This window comes from Tuber melanosporum, assembly GCF_000151645.1.
Source record: "Tuber melanosporum whole genome shotgun sequence assembly, scaffold_52, strain Mel28".
Lineage (NCBI taxonomy): Eukaryota > Fungi > Ascomycota > Pezizomycetes > Pezizales > Tuberaceae > Tuber > Tuber melanosporum.
The window spans coordinates 634,693-650,938 of NW_003299098.1; the positions used below are offsets into that span (position 1 = coordinate 634,693).

The 16,246-nt window shown below is 46.8% G+C and overlaps 4 protein-coding genes; 1 reads left to right on the plus strand and 3 right to left on the minus strand.

Annotated features, from left to right (window-relative positions):
- Positions 1-1,900: 1,900 nt before the first annotated feature.
- Positions 1,901-4,397, minus strand: GSTUM_00009137001 (uncharacterized protein; the record flags this gene model as incomplete). XM_002840515.2 has 6 exons in its annotated part: positions 3,769-4,397; positions 3,516-3,697; positions 3,250-3,459; positions 2,910-3,201; positions 2,073-2,860; positions 1,901-1,981 (listed from the first exon to the last, which is right to left on the minus strand). Exons 1-6 carry the CDS (start codon positions 4,325-4,327, stop codon positions 1,901-1,903), a joined length of 2,112 nt encoding a protein of 703 aa, XP_002840561.1. The 5' UTR covers positions 4,328-4,397.
- Positions 4,398-5,317: 920 nt separating this feature from the next.
- GSTUM_00009138001 (uncharacterized protein) lies at positions 5,318-7,486 on the minus strand (the record flags this gene model as incomplete). XM_002840516.2 has 4 exons in its annotated part: positions 7,016-7,486; positions 5,987-6,922; positions 5,444-5,920; positions 5,318-5,386 (listed from the first exon to the last, which is right to left on the minus strand). The coding sequence occupies exons 1-4, from the start codon at positions 7,109-7,111 to the stop codon at positions 5,318-5,320; spliced, it is 1,578 nt and encodes a 525-aa protein (XP_002840562.1). The 5' UTR covers positions 7,112-7,486.
- Positions 7,487-8,982: 1,496 nt separating this feature from the next.
- Positions 8,983-10,530, minus strand: GSTUM_00009139001 (uncharacterized protein). XM_002840517.2 has 4 exons: positions 10,373-10,530; positions 9,909-10,308; positions 9,488-9,848; positions 8,983-9,435 (listed from the first exon to the last, which is right to left on the minus strand). Exons 1-4 carry the CDS (start codon positions 10,380-10,382, stop codon positions 9,139-9,141), a joined length of 1,068 nt encoding a protein of 355 aa, XP_002840563.1. The 5' UTR covers positions 10,383-10,530; the 3' UTR covers positions 8,983-9,138.
- Positions 10,531-13,311: 2,781 nt separating this feature from the next.
- On the plus strand, positions 13,312-16,094 carry GSTUM_00009140001 (uncharacterized protein). XM_002840518.2 has 6 exons: positions 13,312-13,533; positions 13,655-13,728; positions 13,812-14,185; positions 14,246-14,711; positions 14,772-15,109; positions 15,199-16,094. Exons 1-6 carry the CDS (start codon positions 13,488-13,490, stop codon positions 15,428-15,430), a joined length of 1,530 nt encoding a protein of 509 aa, XP_002840564.1. The 5' UTR covers positions 13,312-13,487; the 3' UTR covers positions 15,431-16,094.
- The last annotated feature ends 152 nt before the right edge of the window (positions 16,095-16,246 follow it).

The window sequence follows — 16,246 nt, forward strand, 5'->3', positions numbered from 1 at the left end:
AAGATTCCGGTCCGTCTCGGACACTCTCTCGCGCACTGCCGTTCACGCCATCCACACCCGAAGAAAACCCATCAGCACTAGTACCATACATTCAACAAACCTCTCCCAATCTACAGGAGGAAACGGGCCAATAAATAATTTAGTTAATCAACCATTCAATTGAACCAACTGACTAGTAAACAACAATATGACTTCCCTGGTCAAGGTACGAGACGCCGCCAGCCCTATCATTCCTCAGACAGTCACTCCCAATCCTGACGATATCCCACGCCAAATCATCACATTTGATGCATCCTTGCGCCCCACAAATGGCCGTACTGGCATCGGCAATCTTCATGACAAGTGAGCAGCCCCCGCCATTGACGTTCCAATTACAGCAATACCAGCCTCCAAAGTTGCCGAAAAGCCAGTATGCGAGACGACGAGAGTTCCATACAAATGGGCTGGCATTTGAGGTTTCGCAAACGATTCGGCCGTACGAGTTGTCAGAAGGAGGAGGATTCGGTGTGATAAGAGTCAGGCCTGAGGTCTCAAATTGAGCTTTATTGAGGATGTTGGGGTTTCCGGAGTTGGGAGTGGCGTTATCGACTTCGTCTCCTGTGTCGCAGGAGTCTTTATCGGAAGGGGAGTTGACAGGAGAGCAGTTGATATTTGCTGATAGGATTATCAAGATTAGAACTTGAAGTATAAGGTGCTTGAGAAGGAGCATTTTGGCTAGTTCCAGTTCTAATAGTTAAAACCTTGTTTATTAATTGGATGTGAGATTACCTTTAAATTGAGTGAGTTGGTTGGGAATTAAGTTGAAGGTTCTAGTAAGGTAAGTGCGAAGTGTGTGGTGGCAGGTCTGAAGTGAGACTGTTGGTAGGGAGACCTTTTAGAGACGAAGCATAACAATGAGCCAAATTGAGGGATAGTTCCTGCTAGTGAAGGAAATATAGGTTATAGGTTATAGGTACTTAGAACAGTTAGTATCATATATCTTCTTGGCACGGAGAACCTATAGATGGGTGGCAATTAGGTCTAATCATAGTGGTAAAAGGGCGCAGTGGAGGTCACGATCGCTAAGACACATCACGATCACTCGCCGCCCTCCAGTTACAATACCAGCACGCCGGCCACGTCAAACATCTAGTAAGATAATTATTATTATTCATGGTATGATACCATACGATACCATACAACTCCAAAAAGTAATAGAACCCCCACGCAAAAAGGGGGGTCATTTTTTGTCAGGATGACCCTAACGAACAAGATCATTGCCTAATAATGTTGCAAACCAGCAGTCAATTGCATGGCACCGGGAAACTTAACTTAGATCTAGCTACGATACCAGCAGTCCAAGTACCATATATCGCCAATACAGTAGTTATCACTCGAGGAAGGGAGGAAGGCAGGAAGTAGTCCACCGGGAGGCAGATAGGGCAGAGGTCATACATAAAGGACACTCCCAGAATCTCATGATATCAATACCTCCCTCAGAACTCAAGGCTTATTTTAGCACACCAGGTTCTGATCTGCAAGGATACCTAGAGCCAAACCACGAGTTAAAACCATGGACCTATTTGTTGGGTCCAGGGTAAATCCCAAGTTTGGTGGATTTGTAACACGCGCACAGAGTGTCAGCAATCAGCCGAGTGATGGTCGATGAATATAACTAGCCCTCGGCGATTTCACTTTGACGAAAAGAAAAATAAAATAAGCCGAAAGGTTTAATTCAACGGTATTATCTCCAATGAACCGCTCAAAACACAAAAGTATAGGATCTTACAAAGGCGAATAACGAACGCCCGCTGCTCCAGCCTCCCACTAGCCAGCCAATCACCCCACAAACCTTTTTAACGTTCGCTTCATAGTAAATAATCCAATCGGAACACAACCCATCGCTCACAAACTCCAATCTTTAACTCCCACCACTCCCAAACGCCTTCTTCAACATCTCGAAATGCGTCTTCTGCTCTGAAGCCATTTTTCCTTCAGTATCCTATCCAGAAGGCCTCACAAGTCAGCCAGTGAGCCGGTCAACCACGCAAACAAAAAAAGAAAAGAAAATAGGGAGGGAAAAAATGACAAACCCCAATAACAGCCAATACCAAGGAATAATTATTAAACAAAAATCTCTCCCTCTTCTTAGCGTCGGTAACCGCAGCACTCAACTTCGTCAGAAACGCTTCAAAATCACTCCTTAGCCTACCGAGACTATTCGCGACAGGTTCATCATCCCCCGCTTCAGCGCTAAGTGTAAGTATCGCATTCATAAAGCCGGCAAATCGCTGCGTGAGGAAGTGCGGTGCTGTACTCTGCTGCTTAACAGATAATCCCCCACCCACACCGCCGACACCGCCACGGCCGGGGTTTGAAGTGGTGGTACGACGAAGGGACTCGCAGTGCGCGTCCATGATTATTTGGAACCGTGGCCAGAGGAGCATGTTCGTTGCGTTGATGTACGCATCTGCAGCGGGTATTCTGCGCTTTTGCATCTCGAAGGCGGAGTATTGGTTTAGTCTCACGCAGAGTAGAACGCCGAGGCAATCGAGGGTGGAGTCTATCAAGGACTTTGTGAAGGTCTGGCCGAGGATGAAGGTTGGGTCGAAGATTTGGTGGAACATTATCGAGGCTTGGTCGTAGGTTTTGTGTGAGAAGAATTCGGTTATGAAGGAGTATTCTGCTGAGGCGTTTTCTGTGAGGGCGACATTGAAATGGCGGAACGGGATTTCAGGGTAGTGGGATGTGCGGTCTTCTTCGGCCTGATTTGCGGTTAGTATTGGTGCTGTACGGTTTTTTAGAGTGTCTATCCGTCGGCCGATATTGAATGTGTCGTAGGAAAGGGGCGCAGAGGATTTAAGAGATGGAATGATGTTGTCTAGATCATTAGTTGGGGGTCTTCAATATGGGATGAATGGGAGACACACTCCTCCTTGTGGGTTCCACTTGGCCTACAACATCGTGCTTGTCCATCACATGAAGCTTTAATTTCTCGAGGGACTTATGATACCGTGTGAAATGGCTCAGGTAATACCATCTCATCGTATTGATATAAGCCTGACCAATCTCATCGGCCAATTGAACATGGTGATTGGCCATAAACTGGAATAACGCTTTGTACCTCAGAAATCCGGACTGCTGTATAGCCTGAGCATTGGCACCAGGAACTCTAATAGCCTTAATCCTCGCGACAAAGAAATCCCTAACCCTCTCTATTGCCTAACTCGCAAATCAGCACTCATCTCCGAAAAATAGACAGAAAAGTACCTTGTGCTCAAGACGCTCCAGCTCAGGCTTAACGTCCTTAGTAGCTTTGACTTTCGTAGCATCCAGCGCAGCAATAGCCTTCATTTTGACATCCACCTCCTGTAAACTCCTAACCCAACTGTCATTGACATCCCCATCAATAATCCTCTTGACAACATTCGGCGACAACGCAACATCTTCAACCACAGGCCCAAGAAGCTTCTCAACACCCTATAGTCCCCGCAATTAGCTCAAGCCTTCCCCCTTAAAAGAAATAAAGAACCCACCCTCCGGTTCTCAAGCCTCTTATTCAACATGGTCGACCGATTCTGCAACGTTTCAATCTCCGCACTAACAACCCCCAAATCCGTCTGAAAAGAATACAAATACGACTCCACAGACTTGAGCACCTCATCGCAAGCTTTGATCGACCGATGCAAATCCTGAAACTTACCCTTCTCTCTCTCATCTATTATTTCACCCTTAGCCTCTGCACCTTCCCCCAATCCAACCCAATCCAATTTGGGGGTAAAAACCAACATTCATCGACAGAATGAGCACTATAAGCCCTAGCCCTGCTCTTAATCTCTCTTGCCTGAACCTCTCTTCCCTCCTCACACTTCAGAAACTCCTCCAAACCCCCTTCTCCAAATTCAATCCCTTCCGCATCCTCTACCCCCGGCTCCCATGCAGCCCCATTCCCATCCACACATCCCTCCTCTTCAACCAAAGGTTTAACCTGCACACCTAGAATCTCCTCTAGAACATCCAGGGGATGCCGTACCCCGGTTGGCGGGGGCCCCCCAGAGACAACCCTCCGACCCACCCCACCACTACCAACGCCATGTTGACCGCGCGACGAGGCGGGTAAACCCGTTGTGGAAGAGCCGGGGCCGGAGGCAAGACTCGGTAACGATGCTCGAGGCGTGAGCTGCGGTCTTCGGCCACTGGCCCCGATACCCCCAGGTAGAGGACTGGGACTGTATGGTCTGTTGCTAAAGAGGGGGTTTTGTTGGTGGTGATGCGGAAGGTTGCCAGGAGGGGGGGAGTTCGTGGGGGTGTTGCCAGTTGGCGTGGACCATTGGCCCGGCCTCCACATGGTTTGTGCTTGCGTTTGCAGCTCGTGAGAATAGGGAGAGGGGTCGAGGTCGAGGTCGAGGGGAGGAAATGTGGCCGATGTGAGCCTATTCTAAGGTTGGTGAACTTGGATGAGTTCCCGTTTGAGGCTGAAAATTGTTTGGTATCATAGAGGAAAGGTGATGCCAAGACGGAATTTCCCGAGATCGCGACCTCTCGGAGACCTGGGTAGCTTCGCACGGGATGGTAATATCAGAGGTGAATGTGTTTGCAGCTTATATTTTGTGCACTTCTTGTCAGTATCCATGGGACTACTGGTAGTTACCACACTGCATCGTTTTATTTTACTGGGCATTTACCTATGACGCTTGAAACATCTGGAACCGTACCCCCTAGAATGAGATGTAATAGTAACTCCAGTCCAGGTCGAAACCATCCAACAGCCATTGCTTGATGCCATAAAAAAAATGAAAAGGAAAAGGGTTCAAACACAACTAAACTCCAACTATGTAAAAAGACAAAAAGCCAACTCCCCTTCGCCCATCACCCAAACCTGCTGGACACGGCATACTTTCAGTAAGTTAGCCAGGCAGCAGTGATAAAATAAGGAAGAGAAAGGAAAGACCATAAACAATGCCACCCAGAAAGAAAAGAGGGGGGAAGGAAAAAGAGGGGAGGGGAAATAAAAACTGTATACATGGTTTAAAGAGGTTTATGTAGAAGTTAAGATAGCTTTAAACAAGACGAAGAGAGGAAATGAATTTAAAAGGTAACCATCCGTCCAGCCGTCCAGACCCATTATCGCATCGAAGAGAATAACGAAAAAAGGATGTAAGCATTACTAGAGCGCTTGGGTCCCCATATTGCAAATTTGCCCCCCATGTCCCACACAGTAACCCACCAGGCTTTAGAAGAAAAAGCTTAGGTTACAATGTAAATCGCAAGGAAGATATGGAATCTAAGGCAACGAAATCGTCTTATTCGTGCCACTCCCGTTTTGTCGATACAGTGGCTAGGCCTTGCCTATCCACCCGGCAGAGACGAAAAAGTCATGAATCTTGGATACTTTATTAACATCAATCTGCCATGGGGTCAGCCCGCCACCACTATCAGCGTCATTGTATATGCAGGCGCTTACGCGGCAAAGATCTCTAGCAGCCTTCTTCTTGAGTATGCCACCATGTTTCATAGCCTCTTTCATCAATACCTCCTTCATGCAGAGATATGGCTTCGGTTTTATCCTCAAAGTCTCACACAGCTGCTGCTCCGCAGACGTAAGGAGGTGAAGATCTGCCGCGTTCTCATTCGATAAGTGCAACGGCGGGTACGAAGGTGGGTTTACCGCACCACTGCCAGCACCATTAATATTGTTCGTGCCATTTAAACCGTTCGCAATATTCTTCTTCACTAATCCATTCATCATCATGGGAGAGGGCGAAGTTGGAACATTATTGGCTGGTGTTGGCGACAACGCAGCTAGGTCCTGTGGCGCTGATGTCAAATGGGCCTTTGGCGCTACCAATGGATTAACCGGCGGCGTTTCCACAGGGGGAGTAGCTTTCGAGGCATATCTATGAGCCAAGCGATCCAGTGGAGCAAGTTTGTTCCGAAGAACCTCACTCTGTAGAGCAACACATTAGCCACCTCCCTGTAGGAAGCACTAAATGAATGAGGAACTCACCCTCTGCGCTTTCTCCATCTCATATTTCGGCCCCGCTTCCAACGACTCAATTCCCATTCTTCTCCACTCCTGAAGCTGAGAAATCGCTTGCCTGAGCAGCTGCTCGTTCACGAGCCCCTCGGAGAATTCATCAAAATCCCGCCTATTCATTATCCGAGCAAAGGGTTTAGCCTTGTTTAAAAGTTCACGTTCCTCCTTCAGCTTCTTCTTCTCGTTGGCAGAGTTCTTTCTATAGTCCAACAAATTATGCTCATACATAACTCTCTTACGTTGAGCGCGTTGTGTAAGCTTGTTGTTGTAAATATCCATTACTGCCAACTTAAGTTCAACCTCCGGCTCAAGTAGGTTGGTAATTGGATTAATCCCCTCGCCAGGTTCAAAGAACAGATCCTTAACGGCCATTTCCGCTTCATTCTCCCACTCTGCCTCGAATTCCATTCGACCGGGCATATACCCTTGAATTTCATGACAGGCAGGCTGTGATGTAGTCGGCTTCTTCTTAGGAACAGTCGGCGCACTCTCGGAAGCTTCCTTCTTTCTCAAATCAATCCGGCGCTTTTTTCGTGCTTGGAATTCTTCCCTGCTAACGCTGCCATAAGTCGTGTCGGCCGGGTCGGCATGCTGAGGTAATGGGAACTTGGGCGAGTTGATATAGGTCTCTAGGTAATGCTGCTTGACCTCTTCTTTATCCCGGCCACCTCCGATGTGATCCGCAATATCCGCCCATGACCCAAGCCCGTAAGTTTCCGCTCCTTCGAGCAGTAAAAGCTCCTCATCTGCTCCCCAGTCCTCTGCGAAGATAGGGTAGGAGTGCTGTTCGATAACCTGATATGGGTGGCTTGCCGGGTTGTGGTTACCACTAAAGGCACAAGAGGTGAAACATGGTACACAGAGGTCGTAATCAGTGCAAACGTTGGAAGCGCAGCGTATGCGAACCTAGATACTCGTGTAAGTACACGAAGAAACGGCTATATTATCGAGGAAGATTTGCGACAATGTTAGCACTGTATTAGGTTTAGAGCTACTAACAGTAAAGGTGATGTCGCCGTTGCAAACGTCACAATGGTAACGCACGCCAGGCTCGACACGGCCCGGGTTAGCGGCCTTCTTCTTAATAACACCCATGGTGAAAAGGGTAGAATGCGATCGATAGCGGTAGTGATGTAGGCACCGAGGAGTGTGTGTGTGCGGTGGGGGGTGGTAAGAATGAGGCTCGCGAAAGAATGTATGGAGATGGAGGTAAGAAATCGCGCGAAAAGCCAAGGCCGGGGGGGTACAGTACGAGTACAGCTAACGGGAGGCAGGACAGGGTATCGGGAGGTTGCTGAGAGGGTAATACGGTCGAGAGAGTGAGAGCCGTAGATAGGAGGTACTGCAAGTATTCCACACCCGACGAATTATAGGATAAACCCCGGACGTAATACAGGCTCGAGAAAATACAGCGTCTCGAGCGATGGAGGCGGTCGTTGGTTTTCAGGGGATTGATAGGTTACTTTTTTGGTGATGGGAGGTAGATTGCTTTTTCCTTTTTTTTTTCCCGCCGATGCTGTTGTGTATTTTGCTCGTTTCCGGTCTCGTGTTTACGTTTCTATGTGGCTCTGGGCAACCAGCTTCTAATCACGTGCCACCGTCTCTGTGGCGACTTCCTCGTCAGAACGATGGCCCTCCAGGTTAAGGTTAGACTATCGACCCTCCCTTGTTTCCAAACCCTATTGATTATGATATTATCATAATATTATTAGCCCATCTAGCGATTAAACCCTGAATTTGGTATTGTGGTGGCTTCCAAATAGCATTTAGTAACAGAACATCACGGGGAGCCTTAGCTGTGGCAAATATAGTTAACGTACAGTACTCCGTACTATCATGTATCCAAAGCGCAACACCAATCCTCATACAATAGCAAGCAAAACATGCACCCCGGTGCTGTAATCAGTGCCCCTGTGCGAGTAAAGGTCACCTCCAACGGCCCGATCCGAAGACATTACCGTAGGGGATAAACAAAAAATGATAACGCAAGAGATCTTATCATAAGGGATCTCATGTGACGAGTCAGCCCCCCAGTTTTGCAACAATCCCGAAGGGTCTTATTGTAATCGCTACAGTAACTTCGGGCTTGCTTCTAACGTCTAAGAGTCTCTTAAGCGTCCGTGGAACGTCCCGGATAACTATGCTGCCGTTCAATCTCCAGCTCTTGACATCAGAAGCCGGAGTATCGGTGCTTTGCCAAGAAAATACCGGTATTGCGCAACTTCAACCTCCAAAGGATGTTCAACCACGACTCCAATGAGAATTATGGCTCTATTAGATAGATGACAGAGTGGATGATTCTCTAGACACTAGTAGAGAGAAAATAGGAATATCTCAAGTTTCATGGGGATATTAGTGTTTGGAAGTAGGCCAAAAATTCAGTATGATAAAGGAATGTCCGAGACATGTAAATTTCTGTTAATTTCCTTGGCAAAACCAGTTACTAGGCATTTTCCAGGGTAATAACCTGTATATAGATCACGCTCGGGAAATTAACATACTATTACTAAACGAGAATTATTAATATCTGCCTGTTACTGCTGCACATGTCCCTCGCCACATTAGCCGCTGGTTCGAGAAAAGCCGCGGTGGCCTGGAACGGTGGCCTGGAACGGTGGCTCCTGCATTGGAAGGGGGGCGACGTATGACACCGTTGATAAGATGCAAACCGATGGATAGGAAGTACGAGAATACCGCACAGCATGGGTAGACACACAGCACGATATGGCGCTGCTAAAATTTGTTATGTGTGATGCCATACTTGTATCATACCACTGCTCCTGTCGAACCATGCTGCACCTCATGGCCCCATACAAGGGCTTGTGTTGAAGATTGCACTTGGTAACTTGCGAAAAGAAACACGGTACTTGGAACTGCAGTATCGGCAGGCACTTGAGAGAATCTTGCGCACTGCAAGGAATCGAGTAGTCTCACTAGTACACGCATGAGGACCCCCACGGGAACAATTTACATTTTGGCCACAGCGGTTTCAGACGCCCCCGGAGATCGTATTTAAGTGGGTAGCCAGTAAAAAGGTACGATACACGCTGGAATAGAGAAAAAAAAGGGAAGAATCAAAAATCCCGTTAACAGACATAACCCCACAAGACTCCAGAAACATCTCACAACTTGGCAAGCATCTTCTGGGCATTCTGTAACATTTCAACAGCCTCATCAACAATCTCGTCGACAATTTGCTTGGCAGGCTTCTTGTCGTTGACGACGGCGGCAACCTTACCCATCAAGAATGGTCTAGCGTTATCCATGGTGTCGTCGTCAAGATTGCCCATCTTATCGAGTTGTTCGATATCGTGCTCGGCAGGGATGATTCCCTTACTTGTGAGTTCCTTGATCTCTGACTTGCGGTTCTCCTCCCAGTTGGCAATATACGGGTTCTTGCGGACACGAAGAGGGCGACCCTAAAGGCAGGCTAGTACACGCCATGAACGGGCAGGATGGTGGGGGGAATACAGTGAAGATTATGGTTCTAACAGTGTCATCAAAGCCGGCGGTTCTTACGGCCTCCTGGTGGGCCTTGGGCGCACTAGCCTCCTCAGCAAGAATGAATCGTGTTCCAACCCACACAGCGCTGGCACCCATCATCAAAGATGCCGCAAGCGATTTTCCGTTGTAGATACCACCAGAAGCTACCACAGTAACGGGTAGACCATTAAGGGGTGACTTCTTGCCCTTAACCATGTCGACGACAGTGGGTATGAGAATAGATGTAGGAACAACGCCAGTGTGGCCTCCTCCCTCACCACCTTGTGCACAGATGATATCGACACCGGCGTCAAGAGCCTTTTGGATGTGCTTAGGGTGTCCAATCATGCTGATTAAATCGTTACGGTTTTGCATCGATGAAGTTTCAAAATGTGGGATGAACACTTACTTCATATATGCAATACCAGCCTTGTGGAGCTTCTCAACAACAGCCTTTGGTGGGACACCGACAGCACTGACAAAAAGCTTTGCCTTGCTCTCGATAATGATATCGATAAGTTCATCCAATTTACCCTTGGTATAATCATAGTTGGTAGCTCTAGCACCACCACCAACTTGTGGGATCAAAAGGTCGACACCAAAAGGAGCATTCTTGTCGTTCAAGTAACTCTTGAGATCGGCAATTTGTTCCCTCAGCATTTCTGGTGAGTACCCAAGGCCACCAATAACACCGAGACCACCAGCATTTGTAACGGCAGCGGCAAGCTTAGGACCAGCAGCAACGTTCATTCCAGCCAAGAGAACCGGATGCTCGATGCCGAAGAGCTCGGTGAGATCGGTTTGGATTTCTGAGAGCAGATGTCAGTACATGTAATGCCAGGATTACTCATCGCGTATCATTGGAGAACTCACTTGGCGCCATTATGAGATGCGCAGGAGTTCGAGGTTATGACTGCCCTAACACCTCAGGATAGGATTTTGCGAAATCTAAAAACAGGCGGAGTGGGTTTTAGACTGTGGGAGGCTCGGTTTTATGTAGGATCCAGCATGAATAGAACGTGAAACTTTTGGGGCCATTGCGAAAAAGATCAAAGGCGAGGCACTACCGGTACTCGAGTACCGTACTTACTCTGTCGATTCGCTAGTGTAGAATATCCTTGCATATCACGAGATCGCCCAAGATTGGTTTAGTTTTACAAGTTAATAGAATTGCGCAAGCCAGTTAATGGGATCCAACACAGCCAGATGACTCATGCCTTACTATGTTAAGAAAACGCTAATCCTTCTTAAGAACCTTTGTCCTGAAACCAGAGATTAGCGACCAGCAGGCGCTAGCGAATTAACAGAGTAAATACGGTACCGTAGACCGAGGCATGGCGTTTGTGGCCGGCTCCGGACTTCCCATACAGGCGGATTTTCGGCCGAGATGCCAAGGTTCCCCCAACCTACCTTTGGTCTGCAGCAACCCTCCCATCTTGTGGTGGATCACGGGATCCGAAAATCTGTACGAGTAGACTAACCGGAACAGACCACACCAGAATACAGTACCGTACTATACAAAGTGCGGCCGAAATGTCCGTCACGTGGATCCTGATAAAAGGAATTTGGTGTTGCAGCGTGCCTAGATAAGGCACGTGACGGATATATCGATCCGACACACCCGCCCAACAGCAGTCACTCGTTGCTGGTTTGTCGGGTATTGGTAATCACAACCGATTGTTCCTGTATGATATAAGCACAAGCCAATCAGCGGGGACTGTGTATTCTGGGAGGTCCTGTACCGGTATTCGAGTACTTGTATTTGGGTGTTCTGTAACCTAATTGTAAAAAAATCTCTTCTTGCACCCACAATTAGCCCGTACACTAATACATCTGTTGGGGAGGGGGGCTCAAAAATTACCTCGGGAGGTGAAGTTTCAAATGTCGGTTTTCAGGTCATTTTCACAATCCCCGGGTTTTCTAATATCTATGACTTGGTGTGGTGCTGAATACCTGAACTATTTTCAAAACCAAAAAGGACCGGAAAACCAAAGGACCTGTCGACATCATGGGGTCAAGAGGTACCATATATAAGGGTCATAGGCTTCTGATGACAGAACCCTACCAGAACTCAGAAGTGTTATACGAGTGGAAAAGAAAACCCAAGAAAAAATATTAGGAGATTACGACCCACATCAAAAGCAATTATCTACTATCTCTATAAAAAGGTTACTTGGTTTTGACACCTCATTGATGAATATTCCTATTTTTTCGTATCTTTAGGATCTGCTCGGCACTTTACCTCTAGTTATGATATATTGGCGAACTCAAATATGCTACAAGTACTAGAGGGGCAGGAATGCTATTGGCAAACATAATAAAGTGACCTACTACATAATGCAACTCACGGTGTTTACTTGTAACTGGAAGATAATCCTTTTATCATAATCCTGAGGCCTCTGCTGTGCTCGAGTACAACAAGTAGCCGGAGGGATGTTTTCGTATGATTCAAGACACGGTCTATTTTTGCAGGTTAGCCTAAATTAACCACTTAGTAACTTGTAAAAAGGTTCAAAGGTCCATAATGTCCACGGAGCAGAAATTTATCATATCAAGCTCAGACTCTTGACAAATAATACATGAAGCAAAAATATGGAAGACCAAAGGAAAGTATTGGATACTAGAAGAGCAATTTTCCACCATCTCTACCCAGATCCATGCAACCCAACCTCTGGCCTTTTGTTGATAAATAGCAAGATTTTTTGCATCTGAGACATTTTCTATAACCTACCGTACTTACACATCCTTTACCTCAAGTTAAAGGTATCGTACCCGCATCATACTGGTACCATAGACTGCTCGCGTCGTTAGGGTGTCGAGCACGACATGGTAGCGAGCACCAATGCCTCCCATGGAGAAGATACGGTACGATACCGTGGCCATGATACCGGTAATTGTACTTAATCTGAGAGAAAAGCGCTGAGTCATTCATACGGCTCGCAACCTTGCCGGTATCTCGCCCAGCTGCCGTACGAGTAAGATATCCATCCCGGCAGTAGTCTACTTGTTCAAGCATTGAAGGAGACTCCTCCTGAAAGGTGCCGATGAGGGGGTTCTTGTTGATAAGAGCTATGGAGAAAGATCGGCTTTAAATACTCAAGTAAATAATCAATGCCCACTGCTCGAGTACACACGTCCTATAGGTGTCCACACACATATATGCAGTGGCCACCTACGTTCTTGACAGCTTTACACTTTACGCACGATCACCATCATGATATGGGCGTACACAGATCATCTCACCAAGGTGCTCCCGGATCCAATACTCGAAAATTTTGGGATTCTGAGTCTGAATTATTTCTCGAATACGGTACTAGTGTCCACGGTGACCTGTGATTCCCAGATAATACTATGATGCCGGGGGGAATTAGTACAGTAAATTGTGCAAAGGTATTAGTCTGGGATGCTTTGGGCCGGCGCGTGACTTGTCACGACTTAGCAGCCTAGGGCTTGGCAAATTGATCGATTTAGAACACCTTAACAGGGAAAATGGGATTGTTGAAGCAACAGAATCAAGAATAAAGTGGAGGAAACACATTGTGGTTGAAGAACTTCGGGGGCTCCATGATAGTGCCCAATCTATAGACTACCATAAATTTGTTCCATTGGTGGGCAAGGACCTGATCTGATAGCAGGGTATTACAATGGTTTTGTCTCTCGGGGCTGAATGGCAATGACTGCGAATACGCCATGGTGCGAGTAGCTTATCCTTCTCTCCCACACAACCCTTCGCGCACTCTTGGCACCAACCGGAGTTCTGTTAGTAGCTTTCGCACCTGCCTCCTCCTTCTCGCCTTCATCATCCTCTCGCACACTTTCTGCCATCGACACGACCTCCCAACCTAAAGTTGCTTTCTCACAGGGTCAGCCAGCTTGATTTCACTAATTTGTCATAATACAGCAGTATCCGTCTAATTAACCATCCCATCCCGTTCTCCTTTCCAAACTGCCATCCCCAAATAATCGACAAACATAAAACATTGACACCATGTCTGCACCACCATGGCGATCAGGTGGTACTAACGGAAACAATCGTGAGTATTATTTTTCTTGTTCCCCGAGCAACAAAACTCCGAACAGCCTGTCCAAACCCTTCACACTTATTGGTATTTTCACCGCCCGATCACCGAACTAATGCGATGCGGCTTCGATTAGGAAATGGTGCGTTTCACTCTGTTAATTCTCGCAAGACACTCTCTGGTCGCCCCATTCACCATGACGGCACTCAGGTACATAACTGCCTTAACTTATATTTACTTGCTCTCGTTGTAGAGCTTTCTTCGCAGAGAAAATGCTAATATACGCAAATCAGACTCTTACTCAAAACCCAGCCCCTGAACAAACTCCAAAGACTCAGTTCCCAGACAAGTTGAAGGATTATGTTGCCCGAACTTTCGAAGATTGCCCACCGGACGAGAAGGCTGCTGTCGAGTTAGAGCTCAAGAGAATAATTACAGATGCCTTTAATGAGAAGGTTGTTTGGAGTTTGGAATGGGATAAGATGCCGCTTCCACAAACAATACTAGCAAGGAAGAAGGTGACTGCAAAGGAGGAGCAAACAACAAAGACACTTTCTATGAATCGAGTCAGTAACGAAACCAAGGCGTCTCCAGCTTCCCCCTTCATCCGAAAGCCTAATTACAGTAATGTCATGGACGTGGACTATCCTGGAAGAAAGCGCAAAAGGTGAACGCCCTCATGTCCCGAGTATTTCACAGCTTTTCTTTGCTGACCAGCGCGCTTTAGTGCCGGCTCTAGTGAAGAATTAACACCCCCAACCCCAGACAGATTCGAAGAGAGGTTTGACAAGCGACCTCGTCAGGGTGACAAATTCCTCCCAACATCGGGTAAACTAAGTCAACGTGAAAAGGATAAGCGTGCGAAACGGTTTGAGGATGAAAGGCGTGAATATTTGCCCGACTCGGCCACCCCGGAAGTTCCAGATAACAAGAAGCCCTTGATTGGTCGTTGCATGGATTTAGAGAAACGATATTTTCGTCTTACTTCAGCCCCCAACCCAGATCATGTGCGCCCATTACATGTGCTTGAGAAGACTCTGGAAATGCTCAAGCGCAAATGGAGATCAGAAGCAAACTATTCATATATTTGCGACCAGTTCAAGTCACTTCGACAAGACCTAACAGTTCAGCACATCAAAAACGACTTTGTTGTTACCGTTTACGAAATTCATGCGCGGATAGCTTTGGAAAAGGTATGGAGTCAGTTGGTAGTTTCATATAAGATATTCGAACTAAGTAATTATTGATTATAGGGTGACTTGGGTGAGTATAATCAGTGTCAGACCCAGCTCCATTCGCTTTATCGTGAAGGCTTTAAAGGTCATGAGGAGGAATTCAAGGCGTATCGTATTCTCTACCTTATTCACACATGCAATCGGGCCGACATGAACGAGCTCTTAGCAAATTTAACCCCTGCAGACAAAGAAGTAAAAGCCATTAAGCATGCACTAGAGGTCCGTTCAGTGCTAGCTGCTGGAAATTTTCACAGATTTTTCAGACTTTATTTGGAGGCACCAGCCATGGGAGGATACCTCATGGATTCCTTCGTGGCCCGCGAGAGAAAGGCTGCTATGTGCATGATATGTAAAGGGTGAGAAAACCAATTTGTCACTTTCTGATAATTCTTTTCTGGAAGAAAACCACTAATATCTGGACGATGCTTCCTGCCTTATATCAAAGTTACCGCCCCGATATTGATATTAGATTTTTGACTGAGGAGCTCGGGTTTGAGAGCGATACCGACTGCGTCAACTTTCTCTGCGAAAACGAGGCTGCGGATCTGATTGAGCAGAAGTCGGGTGATAAGGGGGTTCCCAACTCGATCCGCTTCCAGACAGCGAAAGCACTCCCACTCTTCGAACGAGCAAAAAAAGCTGCGTTTAGTAAGGTTGATATCAAGGGTCAACTATAACAGTGAAATAATTCGCCAATCCTTTACTAAATCTCATTTCCCTATCTACCAAATATCTCTTTATCGAGCCTCAAATACCCTTTCTTCGCAAACGTATTCCCCTTTTTTGAGACAGCGACAACAACAGTAGAAGAGCCATGGGAGATGATGGGTGTGAGCAGGCGAGCGAGAAAACGAACCAATAGAGGATATTCGAAAGACAAGGATAAAATATTGGTGAAAAAACAAAACACAAAACACAAAAAACAAGCAGAAGGAGGACATCGGAGCTCTAAGTCGTTCGTTCGTTCTTTTGTTCCGTCAATCAGTCACTTGCTCTCGTCGGTTTTTCGCGCATCCTCCCCCTCCCTCCGTCGCTTTTCATCTCTCGGCCTTCGGTCGGTAAATTCTTTTTTTTTTACATTTCCGTTTCCTCATTTTCGCATGTTCGCATCGCATGCGAGGTCAGTCGACAACTGGGTCGGAATGGAAGGGCGTTTTGGCTTTCTTTGTGTGTAAGGGCGGTTGCTATTTTTTTTTCTTTCCTACCTCTTTCCCACCCTTTTTCCCTCTTTTGCTTCTGATTCTTCCTTCTTGCTGTATAGTTTGTATGATACACCATTGGCCTTTTTTTTTCTGCAAGTTCTGATAATTTACATAAATTTACCATTGAATCCTGAGTAAATGAGTGGGTGAGTTATACTTGAGTACAGCAGGACCAGACTACACGCACTGTACTGTACAGCATGGTGTAGGCGCAGTGAACCATCCACCGCACTGCATCGCATCGTAGTCCAGGTACTGTCATTGAACTGTACTAGTCTTAGACATCCCGAC

Coding starts and splice junctions, on each gene's coding strand:
- GSTUM_00009139001 (XM_002840517.2), bottom strand. Junction 9,849..9,908: donor GCTGGTATTGCATATATGAA/GTAAGTGTTCAT, acceptor CGATTTAATCAG/CATGATTGGACACCCTAAGC. Junction 9,436..9,487: donor TTAGAACCATAATCTTCACT/GTATTCCCCCCA, acceptor GCCTGCCTTTAG/GGTCGCCCTCTTCGTGTCCG.
- GSTUM_00009140001 (XM_002840518.2), top strand. CDS start 13,488: ATGTCTGCACCACCATGGCGATCAGGTGGTACTAACGGAAACAATC. Junction 13,729..13,811: donor TTCACCATGACGGCACTCAG/GTACATAACTGC, acceptor TACGCAAATCAG/ACTCTTACTCAAAACCCAGC. Junction 14,712..14,771: donor CGCGGATAGCTTTGGAAAAG/GTATGGAGTCAG, acceptor TATTGATTATAG/GGTGACTTGGGTGAGTATAA.